Source organism: Schistocerca americana, chromosome 4 (assembly GCF_021461395.2).
Source record: "Schistocerca americana isolate TAMUIC-IGC-003095 chromosome 4, iqSchAmer2.1, whole genome shotgun sequence".
In the NCBI taxonomy this organism is placed as follows: Eukaryota; Metazoa; Arthropoda; class Insecta; order Orthoptera; family Acrididae; genus Schistocerca; species Schistocerca americana.
The window spans coordinates 807,281,921-807,304,734 of NC_060122.1; the positions used below are offsets into that span (position 1 = coordinate 807,281,921).

Genomic DNA, 22,814 nt, shown 5'->3' on the forward strand with positions numbered 1-22,814 from the left:
ATAGATCCATGTTAAACTGACTTTTTTGGTTACCTTTGGAGAAATGCCAGCTACTGCAACTTGCTGTTGCCAGAAAATGTTGTCGTGGTACTTTCGTCGGTAATCCTGCGGTATATTTTAAGACCTGTCTTGACATGCTGGCCTATTTGAAACTTCTTTTTTGGCACGAAACGTTTTTCTCGCAAACTCGACAATATAAACAATTCCATCATATGTAAATGTTACAGGATGGTCAGCTATCCACGAAACGGCGTTTCTTTTTTCGGGTGGCATGACGCACAACACGCTACACACTACACGTCGTAAACACGTTCAGCTGTGTACAAGTAAATAGAAGCGTATTAAATTTAATTGTTGCCGACGTGTACAGTACGACAGCGGAGTGGATTAACAGGGGCACGGGCGCTAGAGCATTGACTCTGTCTGCCTGTTCCTGTTCCTCTTCCGTTCTGTAACGATTTCGCTAGGCAGTGGCGTCTCGGTTAGCCATTGCACGCAGTTCTAGGGCGCGGTCAATCTGTGAGACATCAAAGCTAGACTGAGCTAGAGACCGCCCGTCTAAATTTTTAAAATGTTGTAAACATAGAGCGAAAATATGCATCGTCACAAGTTTTTAGTTAAAATATGCGATAACCGTTGAAAATGAACCTAATATGCAAATGCAAACGCATATAATCCGGTCTCCAGTCATGACTTACGTCTCGGCGACATAGGGTGCGTTACACTTTTTAATATTAATGATATTAAAAAAACGTAATATTAAATTTATTGCTGTTACTGGCGGCAAGCTCGTAAAATGATATAATGGTGCATAAAAAAATTTTACTTGTGGATGATGAAATCATATATTCCGCCAACCAGCATCAGATTCCCACCAGACTGACGAGAACGTTGACCGACGGCATTGTTTAGACTGATCAAAAAATTACGCAGTTTGCGTAATTACATTTCCCGGATACTGATTGAGAAGACCGGTAAAACATATCTCAGGGACGCTGAAATAAAAGTTTGATAAAGTAATAGCCTTTTCAACACTAGTAGCGTTCGCTATGGCCACCAAACGATCCGTTGGCACACATCATTCGCTGCAACTTGGAAAATTTCTGAATTGTAGCATAATAATATGATATGTGGAAATTAATAAAGAAGGAAAGTACAGTCTTCATTAAAACACGGCTTTTGAAATTAAATTAGCGTAATTATTTGGCAAACTTTACAGAGCGACACTTACACTTGTGAAACAGCGACGGAAAACAAACGAGAGAGAGAGAGAGAAAGAGAGAGAGAGAGTTCACAGCTCCTGTTTTTATATAATCCAAAAACAAATTACGACTACTGACTTCAGCTTGCTTTACAGTTCCGATAGATAAACATTTCTCTGCAACATTCGTTAGCAGAACAGCAATAAAAAATACATTCCTTACATCAAATCATGACGTTTTTCCTTACTTTACTGATTTATTTACACAGAAAAAAATAAATTCTTAATATAATTTAGCCTTAATTAAAAAACTGGAGCATATTCTATTGATTATTCTGTTACTTTTTGTAACATTTCAACTTACAGTCAACATGGGCCTGGACAAGGTGAGCAGCTATTTTATCAAAACAACAGCAATAGCGCTGCTGTTCTTCGTGAATATCAACCCATTAAAGGAATAAGGGGAAGTCATCTTTCCGGACAGCGGTCAAATAACATTATTCGGAAGTTCAAATTAACTGCTGATTTGGGATTTGCTCCTGGGAGAGGCCGATGTTCAATAGCGCCACAAATTGTTGAAGAAATTACTCTTGCCATGTCTGAGAATGCTGGACGCAATGTGCAATCTTCAAGCAGTGTAAGAGCTTTGTCACGACGGCTGGACATTCCAGGGTCCACCGTTCGAAAAGTGCTGCGAACTATTGTGAAATGATATTCGAACAAACTTCCAGGCTGTTGTGGATGAAGATGGCCGACACACCGAGGAACGTTTGTAACTTGGAATACAAACGTGGTACGCACTTAACAAAGGTTACTATCTAATGTAGAAACTGAAATGTTTCTCTCTCCTCATTGCCAGAAGTATTCCCAAGAAAACTGAAAGAAGAGTTTGAAAATATTTAAACAATAACCCAGGCTTTGAACCCTTGTACCAAATTCATAGTTTTATTAAATGAGCGGTTAACTTTTACCAGAAACAACAAGTGCCAATATAGCACCCAAACTCAGATACTGTCCAGTTACCTCAGTTGAAGTAGAACGTTCTTTTGTCCTTATAAAATGTTTTGAGTGATCGAAAACACAATCTTACTACTGCCGAACATTCGGAATAGTACTTGGTCCTTTACGTTAACAATAGTAGAAAAATGTAAAATAAATTGTAAATGATACTTGGTTCAATACTATTAATTAGAAGTTAATGCTGATCAAAACTCTTCATGATTGTGAGTTGTTTTTTAAATAAAGTATTAGGGAGTTTTCGAGCGAGCCGCCCTGCTTGCGATATATCTCGAAGTTGGTACTTAACGTATCGATTGTTTCGCTGCGACTCATTCGTATCGCATCCGCTTGTTACCGACAACAACAGCAAAGAAGGAACAATTTTTGAAATACGGTATGCGTCCCCATTTTGCACATTTTTAGAAAGCAATCCCAGAGAGGTTCCCTTCCTAACCCCCAACAGAAAGTATTCAAAAAATATCAGCGTTATAAATGTACCGATTTTTCGTGTGGCCGGCGCTGATCCTCATAACTGATATGCACAAGTTCGGCTTTCAGATACAACGCACGCAGTAAGTGCCAAGTTTTTTTACTATTTGATCTTGCATATTTCGACACTTTTCATGCAGTTTTTAAGCATTTTTCATGCACTTTTGCATGCTTATTTTAAGGTTTTTTTATGATGCATATAATCCGGTCTCTAGTCGTGACACTGACAGTACTAAAAACGCACAGCCTGGACATCATTCCTATGAAGTTGGGTAGCCGTACAGTAAATATTTTTCTCTATTCATGACATTCGGGAGGACGACGGTTCAATCCCGTCTCCGCCCATCCTGATTTAGGTTTTCCGTGATTTCCCTAAATCGTTTCAGGCAAATGCCGGGATGGTTCCTTTGAAAGGGCACGGCCGATTTCCTTCCCAATCCTTCCCTAACCCGAGCTTGCGCTCCGTCTCTAACGACCTCGTTGTCGACGGGACGTTAAACACTAACCACCACCACCATCTATTTATGACACTAATAATACTAAAAATGCACAACCTGGACATCATTCTTATGAAGTTGGGTAGCCATACAGTAAATAGTTTTGCGTCTACACTGGCTCAAGTAGCGAAACGTTAATTACATCTACATCTACATGATTACTCTGCAATTCATATTTAAGTGCTTGGCAGAGGGTTCATCGAACCATAATCATACTATCTCTCTACCATTCCACTCCCGAACAGCGAGCGGGAAAAACGAACACCTAAACCTTTCTGTTCGAGCTCTGATTTCTCTTATTTTATTTTGATGATCATTCCTACCTATGTAGGTTGGGCTCAACAAAATATTTTCGCATTCGGAAGAGAAAGTTGGTGACTGAAATTTCGTAAATTGATCTCGCCGCGACGAAAAACGTCTTTGCTTTAATGACTTCCATCCCAACTCGCGTATCATATCTGCCACACTCTCTCCCCTGTTACGTGATAATACAAAACGAGCTGCCCTTCTTTGCACCCTCTCGATATCCTCCGTCAATCCCACCTGGTAAGGATCGCACACCGCGCAGCAATATTCTAACAGAGGACGAACGAGTGTAGTGTAAGCTGTCTCTTTAGTGGACTTGCGTCTTCTAAGTGTCCTGCCAATGAAACGCAACCTTTGGCTCGCCTTCCCCACATTATTATCTATGTGGTCTTTCCAACTGAAGTTGTTCGTAATTTTAACACCCAGGTACTTAGTTGAATCGACAGCCTTGAGAATTGTACTATTTATCGAGTAATCGAATTCCTACGGATTTCTTTTGGAAGTCATGTGGATTACGGCACACGTTTCGTTATTTAGCGTCAACTGCTACCTGCCACACCATACAGTAATCTTTTCCAAATCGCTTTGCAAATGATACTGGTCTTCGGATGACCTTACTATACGGTAAATTACAGCAACATCTGCTGTCGTATGTGAGATTAGGTATGCAGAGCTAGGGAAGGCGAATTTTTGTCACAAATGCAACCCACTAGCAATATTCAGCCCTGCGTCGCGCCTCGACTAGTACTACTGCGGAAAGCTCGGTACAGTGAATAACAGAGTTTTTGCGGCCGACGCGACGCACTCGAAGCGAGAGCGCTGGAGCACACAACCAGAAATAAACAACAAGTAGCTAACGAAGCACCGCACCCTCTACGGCGCGCCGCTGGCGCCCCGGCGCGCCATCTGATGGGAAAATCAATGCTGCGTGAGGCTGGCAGGCGAGGGAAGCGCCGTGTAAAACTGCCGTACGCACGCCTGTCTCGCTCTTCTGGCGAGGAAACGAGGACGTGAATGAGGTGCTGAGAGTGGCTCTTGCACGATGCCGTCACTTATGAAACGCTATTCGTGTGCTTCATAAGCAGAAGAAAAATGGAAGAACGTCGAGAGCTTAATTGCCAGTGGACGGCGTGGCTATTACAGATCACTTGCTGATCGCGACAAGAATAGGATACAGATCTGTTAACACAGGTGATTTTAGCAAACCATGAAAACATAATTTGAATATCTGGACAAGGTTCTAACACTGTATAGCAACTAGGCGTGGCAGTACGAAGTAACGCGTCACAGCTAGACGAAAAGATAGTCAAATTGTGTACGAGGCAAGAATGACATTTAACGCTAATGTGTATGTAAGTGAACAAACGGGTTAGTAGGCAATCGTGTTTAAAAAAAAAAAATCTTCGTGATCTATGGTAGATAATGGGCTAATAACCTGAAACATAGGTCTCAATAATTAGTGAAACAATTGGTGAGTTTTTTTCTATACAGGGTGTTACAAAAAGGTACGGCCAAACTTTCAGGAAACATTCCTCACACACAAACAAAGAAAAGATGTTATGTGGACATGTGTCCGGAAACGCTTAATTTCCATGTTAGAGCTCATTTTAGTTTCGTCAGTATGTACTGTACTTCCTCGATTCACCGCCATGATTTTATACGGGATACTCTACCTGTGATGCCAGAACATGTGCCTTTACAAGTACGACACAACATGTGTTTCATGCACGATGGAGCTCCTGTACATTTCAGTCGAAGTGTTCGTACGCTTCTCAATAACAGATTTGGTGACCGATGCATTGGTAGAGGCGGACCAATACTATGGCCTCCACGCTCTCCTGACCTCAACCCTCTTGACTTCAATTTATGGGGGCATTTGAAAGCCCTTGTCTACGCAACCCCTGTACCAAATGTAGAAACTCTTCGTGCTCGTATTGTGGACGGCTGTGATACAATACGCCATTCTCCAGGGCTGCATCAGCGCATTCCATGCGACGGAGGGTGGATGCATGTATCCTCGCTAACGGACGACATTTTGAACACTTCTTGTAACAAAGTGTTTGAAGTCGCGCTGGTACGTTCTGTTGCTGTGTGTTTCCATTCCGTGATTAATGTGATTTGAAGGGAAGTAATAAAATGAGCTCTAACATGGAAAGTAAGCGTTTCAAGACACATGTCCACATAACATATTTTCTTTCTTTGTGTGTGAGGAATGTTTCCTGAAAGTTTGACCGTACCTTTTTGTAACACCCTGTATAACTAAAAAGAGCATAGTGTTTACCAATATACTGCAGTTGATGCTGATCAAGAAGTGAACTAGAAAGTGAGACACTAGAAGGAATAGATGAGTTTTGGTAATTGGGAGGAAAGTAACTGTCCATGGTCGAAGCAGACATGATGTAAAATGCAGACTGACAATAGCCAGGAAAGAGTTTCTGACAAACAGAAATTCGTTAACAACGAAATATAAGTTTGATGTGTTAAGAAGTCTTTTCTGAAGTATTTGTATGAAGTGTACACTTGTACGGACGTGAACGCAGACGACAGAAAAGCAAAATGGTTTGAAATGTGCCGCTATAGAAGAATGAGGAAGTTTAGATGGATAGATCGAATAACTAAAGAGTAGGTACTGAATGGAATGTGCGGAAACAGAAATTTACGACACACCTTGACCGAAATGAGGGGTCGGTAAGCGATTTCAAATGGATGTAGGTTGCCTACGTTATGTAGAGGTGAACGGGCTGGTGCATAAGAAGATTGGTTGAAATGGCTCTGAGCACTATGGGACTTAACATGTGAGGTCATCAGTCACCTAGAACTTAGAACTACTTAAACCCAACTAACCAAAGGACTTCACAAACATCCATGCCCGAGGAAGGATTCGAACCTGCGACCGTAGCAGTCGCGCGGTTCCAGACTGAAGCGCGTAGAACCGCTCGGCCAATAAGAAGATTAGCGCGGAAAACTGTATTAAAACTTTCTTCGAACAGCAGATCACAAAACAACTACTCTTTTACGCTATTGATAGATTTATACACTGTTTTCACTTATAACGACTGCTAGACTCCTAGCTTTTTGTAGTCAGCTTATTTTAACATATATAGATCCTCTCATTACTGATATCAAAGCGACTAAAAATAAACTTATGTAAAAAAATCTTAAACCGCATTACGGCTTTGGAGGCGCAATCGTTAACTTCGGATAATCGCTTACCGAAAACAGAAGTTTCACCGCCTTTGTCCCTTGCAACTGGACCAAGATCAATACCTGCACAGCTGTTTAGGTCTACCCAAACGTAACAGCAGCCGTGTACTGCGATCGACCAAACGCACCGCGCACTTACCCCAAGTACCCGCCGATGCGCGCGCATTTGTGTTGATGCGCATATACACACAAATCCGTTAGACTGAGAGTTCGTTAGCGTTTCGTGAGTCCCACGTGCTATAAAATTAGGTTCCTGCGTGCGTAGTAGGTGACACCTTTTACTTACGTTTGGTGTAAAAGAAGTTGTCTTTCCGGTATTCGTGTCGTGCCCATCACTGAAATCAATGATTAGTTGCACGAGACTCGAGACTCGCAAAACACCATCGGCATGAGAGGGCAAGGGGCTGCCACAGAGAAGGAAAGAATAACTAGGCAGATGGTAAGAAAACATGGCATCACAACCCATCCTAGTAGCTCAGAAGCTGCACCACTGCTCAGTACAGCTTTGTACGGCTCAATTAACGACTTTTCTCTGTTGCCGTGCCTGATTGTGACCTTACTTTTAACAGAATAATGGTACAATAGGGTTTACCCGTCATCACTTTTTCTTGCACTATTTTCTGCTCTTCTGCGAAAATCTTACAGTAACATATTGCACCAGCTGTTTCGCCGCGTGCTTATTCTTCCTGCTTTTGTTCCGTTCGAAGGAAGGTGGTGGTTTTCTGTTGCATTCTACACCCTGACGTCCGCTAAGATTCCAAATTCTTTTGACTAGGAAGTCCGTCTTCCGGCTGTTAGTAAAATAATATTGGGCGACTAATAACGATTATGTAACGTGTCGTAAATGCTGCTGCAATGATGAGACGAGACAACGTTCGCCTTTTCGTTGAATTCAGTGTCTCTTTACTACTTTTTATCTCAGCGCTAGCATGGCTGGTGGCAGTCAGCTTTCAGTTAATAATAGTTAATAATCAGTTTCAGCAACGCTTCTGAAAGAGTAATCGACTCACGGTGTGAAAAGTCCAATATTTCAGCTGATATTGTTGTTGGTTGCAACATTAGTGTTTGTAGCGCAATATGACGCAGTGACATATCCGTAACAATGGTAATGAGATCAATCTTTCAAGGCGTTTCTCAGAAATGATTCAGCCACTGATCGATGACTGAGAAACTCCCTTCTCTATTAAGGTAGAACTTAATAAAAGGAACGTGTCATTTTTCCGCTTTTGCTGTGTTAATTTCGTTTGTTACGAAATAAATCTCGGGTGAACAGCCTGGTATGACTGTCCATAGGACACAATATTTCGGCAATCGACCTCGTTGCCATAATCAGGTGCGCTGATGTACCTGTTCACCCGATATTTATTTCGTCTTGAAATACGCCTGGAGAAATTGAAGAATCACAATTTTGTTTGTTGATGGCTAGTTTCAGCCTTCTAGGCCAGTCTCAAATGATTTTGTGGTTCTGTACAAAATAGTACACATTATAATTACACAGCAAATGCGAAAATTACCAGAAAATTAATAAAATGAGTTAATGGAAGTGTTTACTTACCTTTTTGCAAGCTAAATTTGTAAGATTTAGTTGTGTTCATGTGCGTTTTGAATCATTTGTAATTATTGGTCTTGTGAGGCTACCAGCGACACCTACTCGATGTGACGTGTTCTATGCAGCCTATTTCCGTTCGCACAGGTGGTGTCCTATGAGCACCGCACATCGGTGGCTTCGAGAACTCCGTGAACTTCGCGTCATTCAATGAAAAACGTTAAAATTACGCCGCCAACTATTAACAAGGAAACAATTCCGAAAGATTTTGTGCAGCGATGATTCATGGACCGAGCGTCAAGAAGGTAACTGGGACAGTAACACAAAATATTAACGTGAGCTAAAGCAAGAAGTCCGACGTGCACTGTCGAACTAATTAACAAATTTCTCAATTTAAGTCTGAAAATGAGTCTGTGATCATATTGTGACACTTGAGAGATTAACACACGCAGCGCGCAGTTTATTATTTCAAAACGCATCGTTCTGTTAATAACAAAGGGACGGTCAGCATTGGTCGTTGAAGTAGAAATCTTTATTACTGTTGCAAATATATTTCAGTCACAGTACGACCATCATCTGTGTTAGTATTAAAGCCCTGTGAACTTATAAATACAAGCAGTTAAACTGTACTATCTGTACATATCAGGAGCAGTACTTGTCACACCGAAGGTACAAATTCAACTGGGCTAGCGGCATAGAGGGACCCTTTTATTTTAGAAATTGGGTTGGTCTTACCTAAAATGACACAACAGTAATCGGAGCTAACGTTCAATAAAATACGGCGAACTGAAAAAAAGGTTAACGACTCGCATTTTATTGAAACAGAAAAGTTTGTTAGCGTGAACATATTGCACAGATATTGACGGTATGCAAGATGTAGGAGCTATTATACATCTCCACTGCACAGGCACGATGATATCAAAGCCATACGCCCAGGTGAGTTCAGCGCAATCCGTACGAAGAGCGGAGACACTTGCTGTTCTATTATTAGGAGCTGGTGACTCCGAGCCAGCGAGAAGGCGTGGCGCGGCGGGGGCGGCAGGTAAACAGAGACGCGGCGCCGGGCTACTCACCGCCGATGACGATGCGTCGCTCGTCGGGGCGGCGGAAGCTGTCGAGCGCGATGCTCTCTCCGCCGTCGGCGGCGGACATGCCGGCTGCGATGCCGTTCCCCGCGGCCGTCGTGACGGGGGGCAGCGCCGTTACGGACGTGATGGAGGCGGGCGCGCCGGCGTCGGTGAGGGCGGCGGGCCGCACGCGGGCCGTGGACGAGACGACCTGGGGGCAGGCGGAGGCGGCGTCGCCGTGTGGAGCGCGCACCTCGGGCGGCAGAGGCGCGAGCACAGTAGTGCCAGGGGCGGAGGCTGCGGCCGCGGCAGTCGCGGCGCATGCGCAGAAGCTGCGGGGCGCGGGCGCTGCGCCGCGCCGGGCGGCTGGACCTGCTCTCTTTCTACTGGCAGCATCCGGCAAACTTGTCCCTCCGTCACGAGCTAGAAGCGGGCTGACGAGAACTCCTCCAATAACTTCACCTGCCTTCTCATTTCCTCGTGACGAGAAAAGCGATAATACACACGAGGAGTACAGCGTTCCGGGGAAGATCAAGTCCACATCTTTACCTACCACATCTACCCTAGTGGCCATTAAAATTGCTACACCACGAAGATGACGTTCTACAGACGCGAAATTTAACCGACAGGAAGGAGATGCTGTGATATGCAAATGATTAGTTTTTCAGAGTATTCACACAAGGTTGGCGCCGGTGGCGACATCTACACCGGAAACTTTCCAACCGATTTCTTATACACAAACAGCAGTTGACCGGCGTTGCCTGGTGAAAGTTGTGATGCCTCGTTTAAGGAGGAGAAATGCTTACCATCACGTTTACGACTTCGATAAAGGTCGCATTGTACCCTATCGCGATTGCGGTTTATCGTATCGCGACATTGCTGCTCGAGTTGGTCGTGACCCAATGACTGTTAGGAGAATATGGAATCGGTGGGTTCAGGAGGGTAATACGGAACGCCGTGCTGGATCCCAACGGCCTCGTATCACTAGCAGTCGAGATGACAGCCATCTTATCCGCATGGCTGGTCCGCAGCTCGTGGTTGTGCGGTAGCGTTCTCGCTTCCCACGCCCGGGTTCCCAGGTTCGATTCCCGGCGGGGTCAGGGATTTTCTCTGCCTCGTGATGACTGGGCGTTGTGTGATGTCCTTAGGTTAGTTAGGTTTAAGTAGTTCTAAGTTCTAGGGGACTGATGATCATAGATGTTAAGTGCCATAGTGCTCAGAGCCATTTATCCGCATGGCTGTAATGGGCCGTGCAGCGACAACCCTGAGTCAACAGATGGGGACGTTTGCAAGACAACAACCATCTGCACGAACAGTTCGACGACGTATGCAGCAGCATGCACTATCAGCTCGGAGACCATGACTGCGGGTACCATTGACGCTGCATCACAGACAGGAGCGCCTGCGAAAGTGTACTCAACGACAAACCTGGGTGCACGAATGGCAAAACATCATTTTTTTCGGATGAATCCAGGTTCTGTTTAAAGCATCATGGGGGTCGCATCCGTGTTTGGCGACATCGCGATGAACGCACATTGGAAGCGTGTATACGTCATCGCCATACTGGCGTATCACCCGGCGTGATGGTACGGGGTGCCATTGGTTACATGTCTCGGTCACCTCTTGTTCGCATTGACGGCGCTTTGAACATTGGACGTTACATTTCAGATGTGTTACGACCCGTGGCTCTACCCTTCATTCGATCCGTGCAAAACCCTACATTTCAGCAGGATAATGCACGACCGCTTGTTGGCAGGTCCTGTACGGGCCTTTCTGGATACAGAAAATGTTCGACTGCTGCCGTGGCCAGCACATTCTCCAGATTTCTCACCAACTGAAAACGTCTGGTCAATGGTGGCCGAGCAACTGGCTCGTCACAATACGCCAGTCACTACTCTTGATGAACTGTAGTATCGTGTTGATGCTTCATGGGCAGCTGTACCTGTACACACCATCCAAGCTCTGTTTGACTCAATGCCCAGGCGTATCAAGGCCGTTATTGCGGCCAGAGGTGGCTGTTCTGGGTACTGATTTCTCAGGATTTGTGCACCCAAATTGCGTAAAAATGTGATCACATGTCAGTTCTAGTATAATATATTTGTCCAATGAATACCCGTTTATCATCTGCATTTCTTCTTGGTGTAGCAATATTAATGGTCAGTAGTGTATAGTCCGCCGCTCGTGGTCTCGCGGTAGCGTTCTCGCTTCCCGAGCACGGGGTCCCGAGTTCGATTCCCGGCGGGGTCAGGGATTTTCACCTGCCTCGAGATGACTGGGTGTTTGTGTTGTCCTCATCATTTCATCATCATCCAGGAAAGTGGCGAAATTGGACTGAGCAAAGATTGGATAATTGTACGGGCGCTGATAACCACGCCGTTGAGCGCCCCACAACCCCAACATCATCATCAGTAGTGTATACAAATCAGCTTGAGGTGCATGGCAGAGGCTACATCCCATTGTACCAGTTATTATGATTTCTTCCCATTACATTTACTTATGGAGCACGGGAAGGATGGTTGTTTGAGGGCCTCTGTGCGTGCAATAATTATTCTAATCCTATCCTCACAATCCCTTTGTGTCCAATACGTAGGGGATTGTAGTATATTCCTAGAGTCATCATCTAAAGCCGGTTCTTGAAACATTGTTAACAGTCCTTCTTGGTATAGTTTACGTCTATGGTCGAGGCCTTTCAGTCCAGTTCCTTCAGTATCTCTGTGACACACTCCCACGGATTAAACAAACCTGTAATCATTCATGCTGCCCTTCTCTGTATATTTTCAGTATCCCCTATTAGTCCTATCTGATATGGGTCCCACCCTCTTGAGCAATATTCTAGAGCCAAAAAACTGATGTCTGCCGCCTACTTTACCCACGAGTGAACCTATGTGATCATTCCATTTCATATGCTTTCAAACTGTTACACACCGTTATTTGTATGAGTTGGCCGATTCCAAAGGTGACTCGTTGATATTACAGTCACAGGATATTACGTTTTTTTCGTTTTGTGAAGTGCACAATTTTACATTTCTGAACATTTAAAGCAAGTTGTCAATCTTTGCACCACTTTGAAATCTTATCAAGATCTCACTGAATATTTATACAGCTTCTTTCAGATAGTACTTCATTATAGATAACTACATCATCTGCAAAAAGCCTGATGTCTTCAAGGTCACTAATATATAACATGGACAGCAAGGGTCCCAACACATTTCCCTGGGGCGCACCCGAAGTTACTTGTACATCTGATGATGGCTCTCCATCCAAGATAATGTGCTGTGTCCTCTGTACTAAAAAGTCCCCAGTCCAGTTAGAAATTTCACTTGATACTCTATACGATGGTACTTTTGACAATAAGCGTAGGTGTGATACTGCTTCAAATGTTTTTGGGAATTTATGAAATACTGCCCTACTTGACTGCCTTGATACAAAACTTTCGGTATGTCACGTGAGAAAAGTGCGAGTTGGGTTTCACGTGTTCGATGTTTTTTGAGTCCATGCTGGCTGGTATTGAGGTGGTCACTCCGTTCAAGATACCTCGTTATGTTTGAGCTCAGAGTATGTTCTAAGATTCTAGAGCAAATCGATATCAGTGGTATTGCACGGTAGTTTTGTGGATCACTTCTGCTACCCCTGTTGTAGACGGGTGTGACCTGTGCTTTATTCCAAGAACTGGGCACGGTTTATTGTTCGCGTGATCTACGACAGATTATAGTTAGAAGACGGGCTAACTCAGACGCAAATTTACTATAGAATCTGGCGGGTATTCCATGGAACCTAGGGCTTTGTTCAATTTTGATGATTTCAGCTGTTTCTCAGTACCACTAACACAAAAACTTATTTCACTCACCTTTTGAGTGGTACAGCGATTAAATTGGGGAAATTCTCTTTCCTTTGTAAAGAAACATCTGAAAAAGGGGTTTTTCTTTGCTACCCTCAATTTCAGTTCCAGTCTCATTCGGTAGGGGATGGACACTATCTTTGGCGCCTCTAACATCCTTTACAATTTATTTGGATTCTATGAAAAATCAGTTGAGGAGATCCTACTACGGTAGTCAGTGAAAGCATTACACACACTGCCCTCTTGACAGCCAAACACGTTTCATTCAGCATCTCTCTATATACAGCCCTATGCTTTGTTTTACATCTGTTATACAGTAATCTCTGTTTCCTTACAAGATTTTTTTTACGGTGACTGTAAACAATAGAGGTTCCCTCCCATTATGGACTGTTCTACTGCCTACATATCCATCCAGTGCGTGGTCAACTATTCTTTTAGACTCGAGCCAAAGTTACTGTACGTCATCCTAGCCTGTGCTGAAACTTTCAGATTCTTTACTGAAGTGCCAAAGAAACTGGTACAGGCATGTGTATTCAAACGCAGCGATATGTAAACAAGCAGAATACAGCAATACAGCGCTGCGGTCGGCAATACCTGTATAAGACAACAAGTATCTGGCGCAGTTGTTAGATCGGTTACTGCTGCCACAAGGCAGGTTATCAAGATTTAAGTGAGTTTGAACGTGGTGTTACCGTGGGGGCACGAGCGATTGGACACAGCATCTCCGAGGCAGTGACGAAGTAGGGATTTTCCTGTACGACCGTTTCATGACTGTACCCTGAATAGCAGAAATCTGGTAAAACAAATCTCTGGTATCGCTGCGACCGGAAAAAGATCCTGCAAGAACGCGACCAACGACAACAGAAGTTAAACACTTCCTCAAATAGCTGCAGATTTCAATGCTGGGCCATCAACAAGTGTCAGCGTGCGAGCCATTCAATGAGACATCATAGATATGGGCTTTCGGAGCCGAAGACCCACTCGTGTACCCTTTATGACTGCATGACATAAAGCTTTACGCCTCGCCTGGGCCCGTCAACACCGACATTGAACTCTTGATAGCTGGTCGGACAAGTCTCGTTTCAAACTGTATCGAGCGGATGAACGATGAACGTGTCCGGGTAGGGAGACAACCTCATTAATCCATGGGCCCTTCATGTCAGTGGGGGACTGTTCCATCTGGAGGAAGCTCTGTAATGGTGTGGGGCGTTTGCCGTTAGTGATGTGGGACCCCTGATACGGCTAGATACGGCTCTGACAGGGGACATGTCTGTAAGCATCCTGTCTGATCACCTGCATCCATTCGTGTCCATTCTGCATTCCGGCGGAGGTGGGCGATTCCAGCAGGTCAATGCGACAGCCACACGTCCAGAATTGCTACAGGCTGGCTCCAGGAACTCTTCTGAGTTTAAACACTTCCTCTGGCCACCAAATTCTGCAGACATGAACATTATCGAGTATATCTGGGATGCCTTGCAACGTGCTGTTCAGAAGACATCTGCAACCCCTCGTACTCTTACCGATTTATGGACAACCCTGCAGGTTTCATGGTGTCAGTTCCCTCCAGCACTACTTCAGACATTAGTCGAGTCCATGCCATGTCATGCTGCGGCACCCTACACGATATTAAGCAGGTGTAACAGTTTCTTTGGCTCTTCATTGTATGACACTACTGACTTTTTCATCTATCTACGGCGCATGGCGGTGAGTACTTCCTGTACCACTTAACCCCCCCCCCCCACCCCTCCTCTCCTGTTCCGGTCATGAATGGTTTACGAGAATAATGATTGGTGACAAGCCTCCGTGTAGCCCGCCCGGATAGCTGTGCGTGTTAAAGTGCCGCGTACAGGGACGGGGATGTTGTAGGTAGCCTGTTTGTATGTTGGCAGCGCTATAGACCGTGTTAATATCGCAGACAGCCCTATGCGCCCTCGGCAAGAGATCCTGTGGTTGGACGGACTAGCAGTTAGCGATTGAATAGGGAAGTGTATGGACATGATATTCTTAGTGGAGACTCTGTGTTGGTGGGACATGCATTGTTAAGTGAGATGAAATGATGTGTTTATAATACGGAAGGAAATGTATGACGATGGATGTTTGGTTGATAATGTTTGGGCACTGGAATTATTGAGAGCTATACAATATTTGGAACTGGATGTCACATGAAAAAGGTGAAATTTGCTAAATACATTGTTTGCTCTTCACCAAAATATTTCTTTCGCTAACCATATGTCATCTAGTAGTTAGAGTCTGAAGTAGAATCTTTCAATTTAGCTGGCTGTAGTTGCTACTTGCTGTAACTTCTCTAGTTCGTGTTATGAATATTGAAATGAGTTTAGACCATTAACAGAGTTGGAGGTAGTTTCATGTTTCTTTAATTTCAAATTTTTTGGATCTGTATTATTGTTAGGATTTCTGGCAATTCAGGGCCATTATTTTGTGTTAGTTATTGGAAGTCATGTTGCCAATGTAAAGCAGTCAGATTGCGTTGGGCTTGTATATTATGGGTAATAAATTAATAGGTTAAATTTGAGTTGTCTTTGTCAGGGGAAATTCTGTAGGCCAGTGTTTGATAAAAATAATCAAAGAGGTAGTTTTCAAGGTGCGCCCGCCCTGTATCGAATTCGCCCGGCTGCAGCCCACTCATCACCCGAGTCTGTTATCGGGTACAAGTGGACTCGATTCGCTCAGAAAGGAGAGCGAGCGCACGAGGTCGCAAGTGTAACCGCGGACTCGCGGGTTTCCCACTACATACGAAAACGTTTTGAAAGAAATTTCTGCCATAGAACCGCCAATTACTGTTGAAGTATTTCACACACTCGTGATCTCGGCCTTATAGCCATTCTCAAGTGGAAACAGAAATGTCAGAAAATGTCTAACCTACTAAATGAAAGAAGCAACAACTGGGCGTGATTATTATTGTATACCGATATAACGACTGATCCGTTAGAAGTGAATGCATTTATATAGATAAAACAATTTTGGAGACTGCTGTAAATTTATTTCAGTATTTAATTTCAGTTCAGGTATAGTCTTAGAATTATGTCGACATACACAAACTTTCGAGTTGTTATCGAGTCTGTAACGACGGTACACAGAAAACATAACTTGATGATGAACTGCAGTCTGTAAATAGTGATGAATTATTTAAAAAAATTACAGAAATGAACGATAAGTGACCCACCTTGCCGTTAGCCCATAAACGCAAGTTGCCATGACCAAATGAATACAGAAATAGCGCGCTTTTTAGTCGCAGGGATATATCAATGACGTTGTTCTGTGTTTGGGGCAGCACATGTGTTTTCTGATGCTGGAAGTTTAATAAACAACAATACAACCATTTGTTTGCATTGGACGAACAGAATTTGTATGTTTTTCGTCTTAAGCGTGGACTACAGCATGAAACTTATTCCAAATATCACTCCTCACTTGTGTACTTTCCATCAATTGATTTTCGTCTTACAGCGTACGCAGCCTCGGAAAATACAGTTTCGTTAAACACCATCTCATCCCGACAATCGGTCATTTCGCCTTCTCAGTGCTACTTTACAGTAGCAAGATCGCGTACTCGTCTTCCATAGTAACAATAAGTTGTGACTAACCTTACACTCCAGCTTGCTTCAGGAAGAGGGAACGCATTGACGGGTATGAAGCGACAGCAGCGCCACAGTCAGACTCGCGGACCTTCAGCGGGAACGAAGGAAGCCGGTTAGCACCGGCGTAACAGCGGCGCCTTAGATTGTGAAGTACGCAACCCGCAACATCAGATTCGTACTCGGTCCGTTCCTGATCTCTACAAGCGGGTACCCAAGCACGGCATCAGTTGCACGATTTGCAGAACGTTTGCAAAACTTTTGCTCGCTTTCACATGATTAACGCTACATGGAGACAGTAGGGGTACACATATTCTGTGCTGGAGGGTAATGGGGTGGTGACAGGAATGGTATCTGGACACCCTTTAAACTAACCTTTAAACTAACCACGCCAAAACTGTTAATAACCATGCCGAACCTGCGCCGATGCAGGGCAAAGGGACGAGGAGAAGACAAGCTGTCCTCCGAGTTGTAATGTCTCTAGTTTTACCATCACAGTCTTTTGCAAGATATATGTAGGAACAAGCAGTATATTGGCTGGCTCTTCTAGGAACGTAGATTATAGGAATTATAACTGTAAACCGCACCAGGGCATTCAGGTATAATTCAGTTTAACTCACAGCGCTTTTCATAAACCTGACAGCTGTGGCAACCAATCGATCTATTCCAAACTTAGTGTTTCAAATGAAATCTGCTTTGTTCCTGACATCCTTGTACGTAATGAAATCTGGTTCCGATGTAACATAACAGCGATGTTTTCGGTCACTACACAAAACTACTGTATGTTACATGTCCATTTTCATGTTGATCCTGTTAACATTATGTGCTTTATCGATTTTTGGTGTGTTTCGAATTTTCGTACATATCTTTCAGAATTTGTTCCCAGTTCTACTAACATGTATTGTAAGTCAGAACCACAGCTTAATAGGATATGTGAAGGTGGCTTACATCGACTAATCTAGCAAAGCCTAATATGACAAGCCCCTCATCTTAATTTTCAAATTTTCTATAAAATTCTTTTGAACCAACTGACATACTTCATTCCGCGCAGCCAGTCCAAATACCTTGCTTCTGGTGACAACTAGTTTTACTTCAGACACGATGTTTTCATTACTATTCACTACTTAAAACATCGATGAAGACGTATCACTAACTGGCTTCACGTTTTGACTAGACGAAATCCAGCCACAGTTCTGTAATCTTCTAAGTATATGCACTAGAGGTGTGGATTTAGAATTCTACATTATTAGTGAAGTCTTAGTTTAATAAACAATAGACCGATCTCAGTGCACAACACCTTCCTTGCAGAGTCTGCCTCTGCAGTTGGCTGAGCATACCGGTGACTTACTGAATGAACCTACATCTACATCTAAGTAATTACTCTGCTATTCACAATAAAGTGCCTGGCAGAGGGTTCAATGGACCACCTTCAAGCTGTCTCTCTATCGCTCCACTCTCGAACGGCGAGCGGGAAAAACGAGAACATAAATTTTTGTGTGCGAGCCCTGATTTCTCTTATTTTATCGTGATGATCATTTCTCCCTGTGTAGATGGGGCCCGCATCTCGTGGTCGTGCGGTAGCGTTCTCGCTTCCCACGCTCGGGTTCCCGGGTTCGATTCCCGGCGGGGTCAGGTATTTTCTCTGCCTCGTGATGGCTGGGTGTTGTGTGATGTCCTTAGGTTAGTTAGGTTTAAGTAGTTCTAAGTTCTAGGGGACTGATGACCATAGATGTTTAGTCCCACAGTGTTCAGAGCCATTTGAACCATTTTTGTGTAGATGGGTGCCAACAGAATGTTTTCGAAATCAGAGGAGAAAACTGGTGATTGAAATTTCATGAAGAGATCCCGTCGCAACGAAAACCGCCTTTGTTTCAAAGATTGCCACTCCAAATCACGTATCATGTCTGTAGCACTATCTCCCCTATCTCGCCATATTACAAAACAAGCTGCCCCTAGCTGAATTTTTTTCGATGTCATGCGTCAGTCCCACCTGATGGGGATCCCACACCGCGCAGCAATACTCCAGGATTGAGCTGACAATCGTAGGGCAAGCAGTCTCTTTACTAGACCTGTTGCACATTCTTTTTCTGCCAATAAATCGCAGTCTTTGGTTTGCTCCTCCCACAACATTAGCTATGCGATCGTTCAAATTTACGTTACTTGTGATTGTAATCCCTAAGTATTTAGTTGAATTTAAGCCTTCAGATTTGTGTGAATTACCACGTAATCGAAATTCAGCGGGTTTCTTTTAGCACTCATGTGAATAACTTCATACTTTTCTTTATTCAGGGTCAACTGCCACTTTTCGCACCATACGGATATCTAATGCATTTTGCAATTCGTTTTGGTCATCTGATGACTTTACAAGACGGTAAATGACAGCATCATCTGCAAACAATCTAATAGGGCTACTCAGAGTGTCTCCAATGTCATTCATATAGATCAGGAACAACAGAAGGCCTATAACACTTCCTTGGGGAACGCCGGATGTAACTTCTGTTTTACTCGATGACTTTCCGTCTATTACTACGAAATGTGGCCTTTCTGACAGGATATCACGAATCCAGTCACACAAATGAGGCGATGTTCCATAAGCACGCTGTTTGGTTAGAAGAGGCTTGTGAGGGACGGTGTCGAAAAGCCTTCTGAAAATCTGAAAATGTGAAATCAGTTTGACATCCCCTGTCGATAGCACTCATTACTTCATGAGTATAATGAGCTAGCTGTGTTACACAACAACGATATTTTCTGAATCCGTGCTGACAATGTGTCAATAAATCGTTTTCTTCGAGGTAATTCATATCGTTCGAACACAGAATATGTTTCAAAACCCTACTGCAAATCGACATTAGCGATATGGGCCTGTAATTCAGCGGATTACTCCTATGGCCCTTTTTGGATATTGATGTGACTTGAGCAATTTTCCGGTTTTACGTGCGTATCTTTCTGCGAGCGAGCGGTTGTATATAATTGCTAAATATGGAGCTATTGTATCAGCATATTCTGAGAGGAACCTGATTGGTATACAGTCTGGACCGGAGGCCTTGCCTTTATTAAGTGATTTAAGCTGCTTTGCTACACCGAGGGTATCTACTCTTATGTTTCTCATCTTGGCGGTTGTTCTTGATTGTAGTTCAGGAATATTTACTTCGTCTTCTTTGGTGAAGGAGTTTCGGAAAACCGCATTTAGTAACTATGATTTAGTGGCAGTGTGATCAGCAGTGAGGTCACCGTTGTTATTGCGCGGTGAAGGTATTGACTGCGTCTTGCCACTGGTGTGCTTTATGTATGACCAGAACCTGTAACATAACATGGCATCCTCTTTAGATCTTCCCCCTTTTCTCTGTCAGTCCACCCTGAGTCAGGTACGACGCTGACGAGCAATATTCGCGTATCGGTCGGACAACAACTTTTTAAGCTACCACCTTTGTGGGCGGACCACACTTTCTGAAGATTCCTCCAATGAATCTGTCTGCCGTCTGCTTTACCTGCTATAAGTTTTATGTGGCGGTTTCAATTTAAATCACTCCGTACTCATACGGTAATCATAAATAACGAGACTTTCTGCTTATTCGTCACATTTGTTTATGCCGAGAGCTAACCTCCAATCCCAGCACCGAGCATCGCTCCTGTGCAAGTCCTCCTGCATTTCGCTACAATTTTAAAACTTTGAGATCTCCGTTTGTGTAACACTTTTATCCACAAACAGCCTCATGGAACCAGAATGAGATTTTCACTCTGCAGCGGAGTGTGCGCTGATATGAAACTTCCTGGCAGATTAAAACTGTGTGCCCGACCGAGACTCGAACTCGGGACCTTTGCCTTTCGCGGGCAAGTGCTCTACCAACTGAGCTACCGAAGCACGACTCACGTCCGGTACTCACAGCTTTACTTCTGCCAGTACCTCGTCTCCTACCTTCCAAACTTTACAGAAGCTCTCTCGCAGGAGAGCTTCTGTAAAGTTTGGAAGGTAGGAGACGAGGTACTGGCAGAAGTAAAGCTGTGAGTACCGGACGTGAGTCGTGCTTCGGTAGCTCAGTTGGTAGAGCACTTGCCCGCGAAAGGCAAAGGTCCCGAGTTCGAGTCTCGGTCGGGCACACAGTTTTAATCTGCCAGGAAGTTTCAGCCTCATGGAACTTTCGAAGTTATACACTACGTCATTTGCATATACATTCTGATTCATTGACGATGTTACAAACTGTCAGGCAATATGGAGGAGGGTAAACGTATTAGTTGGAGGTGTGGGAGCCTAGACGGAAAACGACCGAGTCGAAAACTACAAGTGCAGATCGTTCTGATACGTCTGACAATGGACTACATTACCGGTACTGTTGTTGCAAAGACTGTAGGGTAAGCAAGTTACAGAGGTGGTAGTATGGACGAAAACAAGATAAAAAATGTAGTAAATATGGGTCCTAATAAGCATATCTTAATAGCTATGAGCACTCATTTATCTTTACTACTGTGAAATACATCTTTTATATTGAACAAATGCCCTTAGATCTTCAGATGCACATTTTAGAGCCCATATTTCCTAGACTTTCTTTTGTTTAGGTTATTACTACTTCTTCTAGAAGTATGGAAATCAACAGAAGAGATGTGTTCAAAGATTCATTACAAGAGATGTGTTCGATGAAGAATAACCTCTCACAGCTGTTAAGACACGCATTTCAGAGCGCATGTCTACTACACATTTTTCTGTTGTTTCGGTCCATATCACCGCTAACAGTTTCCTGCCCTGCAGTTTTAGCAGCAAATTTACCGGCAATGAATTCCTCTGTCAGACGTATCAGGACGATTTTCACTTATAACTTTCCACTCGTTCATTTCCTGACCAGGGTCCCTTACCTCAAGTTGATGCATTTACTCTTCTCCATCATCCCTGAAAGTCCGTAACATCATCACGAACTCACATTGTATAATAAATAACAATGGTTCTGTAACACTCACTTGCGGTATATCCGAGGTTACTTTTACGTCTGAAGATTTCTCTCGGTTAAAAATAATGTGCTGCGTTCTAATTGCTAAAAGAATGTTGTTCCCGAGGAGCATCCTTAGTCTGTTGTGAGACTTATTCCTGTTCTACCAACGCAGTTCCCACCTCTTCCCGTGAAGTCCTCACCTGAAGCCGCCACCCCCCCGCCCTCCCCGCCCCGTCTCTCATGACAATGGTCTTGGCTGACACTAAAATCACAAGACGCTTGAGGATACCCATTGTCTTGTAACGCAATAGTTTCATTATTACACTTTACACCATATGAAACAGGTCGTGTATGCGATGAAAATCGTTGATTCAGCAATTGTTGTGCGGTTTCTTCATTTTACAAAATTATTTAAAACGTTTTAAGAGTTTTCACATAACAATTCGGAGGAAGCCCTCATAGATTTTGTTCCATATCACATCTCAGTTGCAACGGGATCCAAAGCCGAAGTGAATTTTCGTGCGACAGTGGAATAGCGCAGTGACTATCGGAACTTGCCTTGAATTATCCTTTTGGTTTGTAATAATTACTACTGCGCAGTTTCAGTTATTTATCCGTTTCCAAGTGTATGGTATAACCCACCAGATTAACATATTATCTGGACTATAAATGGACGTATTTAATATAACAGGTAAAACTTACTTTGGTCTTACATTGTTAAAATGTAGTAGTGTTACGAGAGTTTAAAATAAATAGCATGATATATATAGTGTTTCTTGAACATAACGAACCACTTTGTAAGGGCATAACACTAGAAAACCTGTATAAATACGAAGGCTATTCGGAAAGTAAGGAACGATAGGTTGCGAAATGGAAACGATAGTGAAAATCAAAACTGTTTTATTTGCAACAGTTAGCTACAGCTTCCAGCTACTTATCTCCATAGTCGCCGATCCGACTTAATCGTTTGTCGTAGCGTTGTACAATCTTTCCAATACCCTCGTTATAGAAGGTAGTCGCCACTGCTTTCCGCCAATTCTCTACGCTGGCCTACAGCTCGTTGTCTGTGCCAAAATGTTGTCTTAGTAGCCAGCGGTTCATGTGAGCAGAGATGAAACTCAGAGGGAGACAATTAAAGACTGTATTGTGGGT

The 22,814-nt window shown here is 43.6% G+C and overlaps 1 protein-coding gene across 1 annotated transcript in view; it reads right to left on the bottom strand.

Moving 5' to 3' along the window:
* The window catches only part of LOC124612456 (band 7 protein AGAP004871), a 570,585-nt gene that overhangs the window by 468,287 nt on the left and 79,484 nt on the right, over positions 1-22,814 (bottom strand). The window contains exon 2 of the mRNA XM_047140682.1: positions 9,316-9,520. Coding sequence (XP_046996638.1) covers positions 9,316-9,520 — 205 coding nt within the window. The remainder of the gene's footprint in view (positions 1-9,315; positions 9,521-22,814) is intronic.